The sequence below is a fragment of the Ursus maritimus genome, unplaced genomic scaffold (assembly GCF_017311325.1).
Source record: "Ursus maritimus isolate PB19 unplaced genomic scaffold, ASM1731132v1 scaffold_28, whole genome shotgun sequence".
Lineage (NCBI taxonomy): Eukaryota > Metazoa > Chordata > Mammalia > Carnivora > Ursidae > Ursus > Ursus maritimus.
This window is the reverse complement of record NW_024425341.1, coordinates 35,701,334-35,711,145: the sequence shown is the minus strand read 5'-3', so window position 1 is coordinate 35,711,145 and position 9,812 is coordinate 35,701,334. Positions and strand designations below refer to the sequence as shown.

At 38.0% G+C, this 9,812-nt stretch overlaps 1 protein-coding gene across 2 annotated transcripts in view; it reads left to right on the top strand.

Moving 5' to 3' along the window:
• PDLIM3 (PDZ and LIM domain 3) overlaps positions 1–9,812 on the top strand; it is a 31,119-nt gene that overhangs the window by 10,774 nt on the left and 10,533 nt on the right. The window contains exons 3-4 of one of the 2 annotated variants that reach the window (XM_008710479.2): positions 1,040–1,124; positions 8,948–9,015. In XM_008710479.2, the coding sequence (XP_008708701.1) occupies positions 1,040–1,124; positions 8,948–9,015 (153 nt within the window). Of the gene's footprint in view, positions 1–1,039; positions 1,125–8,379; positions 8,568–8,947; positions 9,016–9,812 lie in introns of both variants that reach the window. The other variant, XM_008710478.2, reaches the window with a different exon arrangement.

Below are 9,812 nucleotides of genomic sequence, written 5' to 3'. Positions count from 1 at the left end.
TTTCCCTGTTTATGCATAACTAGTGTTCCTGCCAAGCACACAGTCCCTTCAGAGTACATGGTCCCAAACAGATACATGAGAAGGACATGAGATTGGATAAAGCTCATTTCCTTGATGCCAACAGCAAATCCCCCTGGCACACCACTCACTGTCTCCTGTGGTGGCCTGGGTAGGATGGGAGGGAAGTAGAGGAAACGCAGGGAGTTTTCCCTGTGGTCATATGCCTTCAGAATCTTCCTCTCCTGTAGTGTTTCCTGCAGACCTACTCTCTCCAGACACTGTACAATGTCTTTGCCTCAGTTGGTTTGGGCTCCTATAACAAAAATACCATAGACGGGGTGACTTAAACAAAAATTTATGTCTCACAGCTCTGGAGGCCAGAAGTCTGAGATCAGGATGCGGCATGGTCAGTTTCCTGATTATTTCCTCACATGGCCTTTCTTGGTGCATGGACATAGAGATCGAGTTCGCATTTCTCTTCCTCTTTATATAAGGACATTAATCCTATCATGACAGCTCTACCTTCATGACCTAATCTAATCCTAATTACCCCCCAGAGACCTCATGTCCAAATACCATCACACTGGAGGGTAGAGTTGCAACATAGGAACTTGGCGGGGGGCAGGTGGCAGGACACAAACTTCAGTCTACAGTAGTACTCCGTGCAATTTTTATCCATTCAGGGGCGCCTGGGTGGCACAGCGGTTAAGCTTCTGCCTTCGGCTCAGGGCGTGATCCCGGCGTTATGGGATCGGGTCCCACATCAGGCTCCTCCACTATGAGCCTGCTTCTTCCTCTCCCACTCCCCCTGCTTGTGTTCCCTCTCTCGCTGGCTGTCTCTATCTCTGTCAAATAAATAAATAAATTCTTTAAAAAAAAAATTTTTTTATCCATTCAAGTACCCAAAAAACTAATTAGATGGGAGAATACAGAAATTATCAAGTTTCGATAGTATCATACCCATTATGGGAGATTAAAGTATACTAAAACTGGAAGTACCATTAGAATTTGGAGTTTACAAAATTTCTTTTATTCACAGGGCAGAAACTCGCTTATGGTCTCCACAGGTATCTGAAGATGGGAAGGCTCATCCTTTCAAAATCAACTTAGAATCAGAACCACAGGTATGAATTTTAGAGTAAGTGATATTCACATTATATTTCCTTTTAAATGATGTGGATGCCTTCCAAGAGGAAGAAGTGACAAATATAAAAAATCGGAATAAGCCACATGATGGAGCGATTGTCTGTCTTTACCCTGTGACATTATATTATCTGCATCTTTTTATATCAAGAGAAAAGAGAAGTATCCCCAGGCAAGTGCCTTGTTAAAAGACAAATATGTTCTCAGGACAAATTTGACTCTATCTACTTACAGTCCACTTATTTTTTCATTCTTTATAATGGACTTCTGCCAAATGACCATGACATAATCCAAGAAGTTTAACATGTTAAAACAAAGCAAAACGAAATTAGTGTCTACCATTTGAAACAGGTGTCTCTAATCTAATAATTATTGTGAACTTCAATTCTTCGAGGTCTTCATCCAGATCTTCTTTTACATCCTTTTTTAATTCTCAGTTCCGACCTTCTATAATTAAGTTTACTCTACAAAAAGGGTTTTTTGCATTATGTAACCATGGTGATATTCTGCCCATGCAGTAGAATTACAAAAGAGAGAGGATTTTCCCTTGAGGCAATTCTAATGAGCTAAATTAATCTAATAATCTGATGCTTATCTGATGATGTCTACTTTCAAAAGCTCCAAAAAAAAACCACAAAAAACCTGAAATTAAACCAACCCTCAGTTGTGCTGTGTGGGAAAATGTAATTAAGACAAGGATTTTAGAACCTCTCCTTAACCAGCAGTTTCCCAAGTTTAGAAAGACAGATATAGAAATTGGGTATCCCTTTTTAAGCAAGTATTCATCACCAACTTCTGAATTTGTGTTTCCAGTTTTCCACTTTCTCCATAAACCTCCATTTTCTTCTTGATAAAATACACTTAGAGTAACATGTATCTTATAGGGTTTCTCGAAGATTTACATAAAATACTATAGAAAAAGAACTTACATAAAATACTATAGAAAAAGAACTTGGCACATCAAATTCAATTTAGCGGGAGCACTTGGTAAGACTGGTATTTTACCTACCCCCTCCCACCAGGCGGTGATGTACAGGCCTCTGGCCTTTCCTACAGTGAGATGGAGGCTGCCCATGTGATAGGACTTCCCGGACACCAGGAATGCTTCCCATATTACTATTACAAGGGTCATTACAAATTGCTTTGGATTAAAACTTCGTAAGAGCAAAGGAGGAGAAAACAGACCCCAAAGTGAGTGAGCAGGCTATGGAATATTTGTGAAGGTGGGAACTGCTGTGTCTATTCTCTTTACTTGGGAGTCTCCCAGCATGGCACACAGCAAGCGCTCAATAAATAGCTAATGGATGAAAGGAACTGGAGGCTCTACCGATAAACTGCATTTTCTAACACTGCCCAGGACCACACCAGGGAACCAGTTCTCAGAATGGTGCTCAGCTGCCACCAGTCCCCGCTGCTGCATGGTTGGAGTGGTTGTGCAGGCTGAATGGGATTTAGGTCAGGTAAGAGCTCAGCTCTTCAGGAAGAGTGAGCGAAAGATGAAATAGACGAGATAGCTAGCAAATGTGGTGAGAAGGGGTCTGAATGCTGGTGGTGGCTTACCCCCTGGCATCTGAGGTAGATTGGTGAATCATAATACCTCCAATCAACATTATCGTTGATAGAAGAAAAAATTGGAAGAAGAAAAAGCAAAGTTCTCCAGGCAGAGCTGTCACTTGGAGATAGTCCTTTGCAGTAATGCACAAGCCCACCAGCTTCCTCCCACCTTCATTGACTCACCACTTAGAGGCAACACATGAGAAAAAGAGATCATATGGTGTTTTAAAAAACGACAGAAAGAAGTGAAAGTTTAAGGCTTATCCATATGCATTTATTAACCACCCAATCTCTTAATATCACCAGGACAAAATGGATAAAATTCTGAATTTCCTTTCCATATATAGCACATACCCGAAATTGTACTGCACCCTTTTGCAAATTATTCATTATTCATTCATTCATTCCAAATTTCTCCTAATTTCTAAAATCCAATTTCACCAATATGAGATGCAAAGATATGGGGTCAATGAGACAGATCTGACCAAAGTACCAGATCCCCAGTGATCCCTGACTATGTTGCAGAGTCTGCTCTGGCCTGTGGGTGACTCAGCAAGTGTTTGTTAAGCACAGGCTGAGCTTAGACCAAGATGGGAGCCTGTGTTTTGCTAACATCTCTCCATAATTGGAATTTAAGGGCAATTGTTTGAGTTTTGTTCTGGAAATGCCCCTTTTATAAATCTACAAGTACTACTTTATGACCACAATTATCCCAAGAACTGGATTTTTAAAAAATAACCCTAATTTTAAGTACTCTGGCCTCTCGTCAATCATGTATTAGCCCACAGGTCCTACATTTTGGGGTCAGGCAATATGGACATTTATGATATACAAATGGGAAAAAGAGAATGAGATAGGTTTGGAAAAAAAAAAAAAGGTGAAGATTGGGTTAAAGGCTCTAGAAGCCAGTCAGATAGAGCCTTTAACATTCCTTTAGTTTGAGTCATGACTAATTCTTGCTGGCACCTCCTCCAAGAGGCCGGTGTTGGAAGGTCTCAGAGATAAGAACCGTTCAATTCTTCTGCTAATGGGCCAAAGGATTCCTGTCCTTAGGATCCTCAGGCCAGATTTCTGCATGATCAGTTCACAAAACTTGGCCCTTCAGAGCAGACATTCCCTACAAACATAGCTAAACTTCAGCATGACCCAAGCTATCTGAAACACCAAGCATAAACTTAACAAAATGCAGTGATAAAAAGAAAAAAAATACAAGCAGTGATTTTAACTTGTAGCATGAGAGTGGAGAAAAGCTAAACTGAGGTTATGTTTGTCTTCTTATTTTATCTTTTTAGTTAACACTAAAAATAGAGGTCTTGCAAGGAGAGGTCTTCCCCCACCCCCACCCTGAAAATGGGAACTCACCAAATAAATCAACTTTCTGGACAACAAAGATGTGTCCATCTGAGAAACACATGCCATTAATATATCATGCTTTCAGACGGTACTGTAGATGAACATAAAAGGCGATTGAGCAATACAATATTTGAGTTCTTGTTTCTCAACCCAAGTGAAACTTTTACTGCAAGTTTTGTGACATTTGTTATTAGAATATAATACTCTTTCATTTTAAAAATAATGTATATCCATTGGGAAAAAAAACACATTATATCCTACCATCCAAGCCAGCCACAAATAACAAAATGTTAGTGTATTTCTTTCCAGACTTTTCCCTATGCATAGGTTTAGGCTTTGGGGACTTTTTCTTACAGAGTTATAATAATAATTGACATGAAATGTTAATACCTAGTTTTTTTTTTCGTTTGTCCGTGTTATTATTAAATACTTAAATTTTGTTTTTTATCAATTTAGACTTGAATCTTAGGCTTAAAAAGAACCTTACAAGTTATTCTAAGCCATTGAATAAATGTTACTTATTTATTTGTAAAAAGTTATATATTTACATATAAAAACTTATTCCCAGCCATTGAATATATGTCTTCTATACAATCCTGAACATGGCCTATGAGAAGACATATGCATTTTCCTATACAAAGCATTATTGCTCTAGACTAAGAGTATGTTTTTAGAGCTCTGCATCCTTCTCCAAAGCTGGCATTTTCAAATAAAACATTACCCTCCTCTTTGTTTAATGGTTGTTGAACAACTCAAAATTATAATGTAGCTATCCCGTATAGGAAAGATGCTTTCAGAAAAAAAAATCATTCTTTTCTAAAGGAGAAGATAGCTGTGTCTATTTCCACAAAGGACCGCATCCTTGCCATAGAAGATTTGATAATAAAGATGGATAGGAACAACACACAAAATCAAGGGAGATATGGGTTAAAGTTGTTTATATTTTCAAAAGTTACCTTTATCCTACAATTTGTTGATAACTGGGAGGTGGACTACACAAAACAAGGTTTCTTAAACCCCATTTCCCAAACTCTTCCCCTATTATATATGGGAAACACTTGAAACAGATTGCTGGGGGGAAAATTATAAAGGTGACTTTATTTTTCATTTGAGGGGTGAGCATGAGGTAGGGGTGGTGATTGTTCATAAATTCCAAACATGATAAAATATACCATCAGTTACTCAGTGTGGCTCGGTCAAGTATATGATCATTTGAAATAGTTTGTTCACCTTATTTCCCCACCACTGTTTTTTATAAATAAATAAATACAAATACGCACATTATCAAACACACTGTTTCTGTTGGAGCTGGTAATTGTCCCCATTCTTGGACTGAGTCTCTATCTCTGGACAACTTCTGCCAGTAAGAAGTTGGGAGGTGGATGTGTCTTTGAATGCTGTCACTGCTGAGGTCATTCTAAGGGCTTGGGAGACGGTTAAGACCTGTATTCTCCCTGAAATCAGCAAATCTCTACCCAGTTACCTAGCTTTGACTCTGGCAGCTCGAGCATTTTATAAATTCAAACTATTATTCTTTAATATGAGCTCCTAACATTTAAAAATACTATTGACAATGCATTAATTAACTTCAGTGATTACTACTGAGTTCCTAAGAGATGAGAGTCACTTGGATGCTACTGTCTGGGAAAAATAAACACAAGAGCTGGACTACATTGACTGGTATATAACTTTTTTTACTGGTGTTTTCTGATACTAACAATTTTCCTGAAAAAGTAAAAAGGAATTAAAGTGAAGTAGCAAACTTCTCATTGGTTTTGTCGCTTGATTCTGTTTGACCATCAACAATGATGTAAGATTTGGATAGAATGTTGCCTCTCCATGCCATACTTAAATGTTTACCTTTGATGTATACACTTCATTGTGCTTTTTTTGGAATGACTCTAGCAGCCCATAAACTAATGCTTTGCAAAGCCTAAATACGGATGTTTGAAGGCTATATTAGAAACACGTCCTTTTATGATCTTTTTACGATTATGTGCAGAAAATAGGTTTTTTTTTTTAAATTTTAACAAATTACACATTTGCAACTTTTGCAATATGCAGCCAAAACTGAAAACAGTAAAGAAAAAGCTTGGAGCTCATTAACTCATATGCTGCTTTTTGGAAGCACTACTAGAGATTATTAGGGCATAAATATTTCCAGAAAAGTTGCCTCACTAATAGGATAGTCACCATCCATATTTATTTATCATTTTAGGACTAAGAAATAATAAGGGCAGAGATATTTTCCCCATAAAACTATCATATTACATTTACTAATTCTTATAAATTTAATTCTATTTACCAAGATCTTCAAGGCATACTTAAATTAAAAAAAAAAATTTTTTTTTAATTCCACAAAGCTTGAGTCCTTCAGTTCTGCCTGATTCACTCATTTAATTAGTCTGAGAAATTTATAATCCGCCAAAACTAAATGAAGCAATTAGCCTTCTGTCTTCTTTCATATCAAAAAGAGTAACAAAGGCTTGAATCGTGGCCACTGTCATTACTTAAAATTATTTCCAGTTCACTTTTTTCATGCCATAATAATGGCTAATCAGAATGGTTAATCGTAAAAAAGCCAATCAAAATTCATTATTAAATCAGCCAAAACAATCAGATGATACCACTATCTCCATGTTTGACTACACGCATTTCCACATGTCGTGGGATTCAGTGTTTTTCTAAAGCTACAGTCATTCTGCTACTTAATAGCAGTAACTATATTGTCACCTAACCAACTTGTAGACCATGAGCGACTCTTCTGGAGGTAAAAAGAATGATTCAGTAAGATATTAGTCAATCCAAACACACTCTAGGATCACAGACTATTGTATTCAACTCAGACCTTTTCAAGTTCAAAAGGCTGTTACACTATGCTGTCCAAGGTTGATGAGAGAAAAGTTGCTCTCCACCACCTCACAGATCTTCAGGTACCGTGAGATTTGGGGCAGTTGGAGTCCAAGACTCAGCTAGTATTTGACGCTGCACCTCACTTAGCTGTTATAACTGTATTTTGTTTTTTAAGTGAGCTTTGCCAACAGACCTGGATGGGGAAACGGGGACTATCTGTGATGACTGCCTGCTCAGAACCAAAACAAAGCATTTTATGGCATGGGTCCCTCCAGGAAGTTGTTGGTGTTCTCATGCATGACAATCTCTGTGAAAACTCTGGTTCCACCCCCTAAGAAATAAAGACAGTCTCTTTTTCTAACAAAAAAGCACCATCCCACAACTTACTCATTTGTAATGACACGGAGAGAAAGAAATGACATGAGCAAGAACATCACAAGACCTTTTTTATTTTTTAATAAAAACAGCCTCTTTTCAGTAACATTTGAAAGAATCATAAATGTTTGTACTAGTTGAAATCTGTGTGAAAAACTGGTGGCACATTCACAAAAGTAAATGAAGTCGATGTGAGTGTGTAAGTGAAAATATTGGAAAGATTTATCTTACTGATCCTGCCAAATGAAAAGATTTGGAAAGAGAATCAGCTTGTGTGTATTTTACCCTTCCCTTTTGGCTTTCTTCTGTTGCTTAGAAGAAAAACATATTTAATGACTTTACAAAATTATAAATCTACATAAAAATTGGAAAACCTGCTCTCATAGGGGGAAAATAGTCTTTTAATTCGTATTATTTGTTCTAAATTTAAGGTTAGAACTTAATGCAAATTAAGAATTTTGTTTTTTACTAAAGATGTACTATATGTTGGCTAATTGAATTTAAATTTAAAAAAAAAGAAAAAGAAGAATTTTGTTTTTTGTGGTAGGTATTAAGAAAAAACCAATACTTTTACTTGTTTTAGTTAAAGTGATTCAGTAGAGTTAATCACAAATGCTCCCTCTCTTTCTGATTGTTTTGTTCTTCCATTTCCTAAAACGGAGGCAGTTTTATTAAGATATTATTAGAAGAGAAAGCATACGTAAGTTCTACTTGAGGAAATGTGAATTATAATAATTATTCTAAGCCCCGAATCTCATTTCTGACACGGAATTTCTGTCTTCAAATGAGTCATATGAGAATTTCTTAAAAGCCATAGATGTAAAAACTCAGTAGGGCCAAACAAAAGGTATAATGTTCGAATTATTTTATAATATTTAAATAAGATCAATTCCTTTGCACCATTTTGTGGCTAAGTCCGGCACATGTGAAGTTCACAGAAAATGTAGAAAGGTTTATACTCACCTCCTCCTTTAACCTTGCCATGAATCTTGCAGTAGGGACAAAGAAGCCTTGATTAACAATAGCGATGCTGTTGGTCTGCTCATTAACGGCTTTATTGTGCCTTCTGTGGCTCTGTGTATTTTGTCTGCCATTGTACAGGAGTTCAAACCCATTGGTACCGCGCACAACAGAAGGGCCCAGCCTTTTGTTGCAGCAGCAAACATTGATGACAAAAGACAGGTAGTGAGCGCTTCCTATAACTCACCAATTGGGCTCTATTCAACTAGCAATATACAAGATGCGCTTCACGGACAGCTGCGGGGTCTCATTCCTAGTTCACCTCAACAGTAAGTATCCGACTTGGTTCCCAGCCACCATGCTCCTAACAGTGATAGTACGGATTTCTTTTCCTTTCAAAAGTCCAGCTCTTGCTGTTTCATTTTTACTCTCCTGAAGGCACAATCAGATCTTTAGTTTAAAGACACGCATCTAGAAAGTGGTTCTAATGTTCTGGCATCCAATCTGCCAGTTCCTGAACATTTCTAGTGAACAGATGCTTAAAAACGAAGAAATCGCTCTGGTTCCATTGTCACCCTTCTTAGTCATGTCAATATTTGATGGTAAATAATCCTCTCTGTACAATTATCATTCATTTACTTTTATCTTAAAAAAAAAAAAAAGAAAACTACCTTCCACTGAGGAACTTTTTAACCCTTTGTTTTTACAGGATGCGAACTACTTTGAACACAAGCACAATATTCGGCCCAAACCTTTCATAATCCCAGGCCGAAGCAGGTCATAAGCTCTGAAATTTTGGTGTCTGGAGTGCATGTTTCTTTAATAAATCCTTACTAATCACTAAGAAGAGTAACATGTAGGCGTTTGGAGTGACTCTGCTCATCTTGAAGCTTATTTCAAAAGCGAAAGAAACAAACTCACTTTGCAGAGCATAGGAGGCCACTAACCTCCATTTCTGAGAGTAAATACTGACAAGATTATAGAGCTGTGAAAAGTTAGGCAATCACCATGTATATTTATAACTAATACCCTTGCTGTTCTGAGGATCCCATCCAGAACACACTGACCTTTGAGGCAGGCAGATGTACCCCATTCCCAGGTCAGGAAGCCCCAGCCAGCAGAAACAAACCTGGAAACCAGCCCCAGTCGGAGTAAGGAAGCAGGTGGGGCCCAGTGGGAGTGCTGGGGCAGGCTTCTATGTTGCATATTCTCTGGGCAGCCCACCTCAACACCTGCTCCTCACCGCACCACCAGCCCGCTGGGTTCCACTCGTTCCAGCTCTTACATAAAAATAACTCTGCATTCTTGTGGATACTTGCAAAGAAAGAGAGGCCACTTAAAAAGGAACTTTTCCACATGGGGGGAGATAAGTAGAAGGAAAGAGTTGGGAGACAGGGATATATGTTGGTTACCCTCATGGATAACTGTGTACACACTGCAGTAAGAATGAGCAAGCTCTTTGTGGTTGTCAATCAGAGAAACAGATCATCTTCAGATGATCCTTTCCAAATAAATATCTTCTCTAGAAATTGTACTCCAACCCAAGGGGGAGAAATTAATGCCCTGTGTTGGCA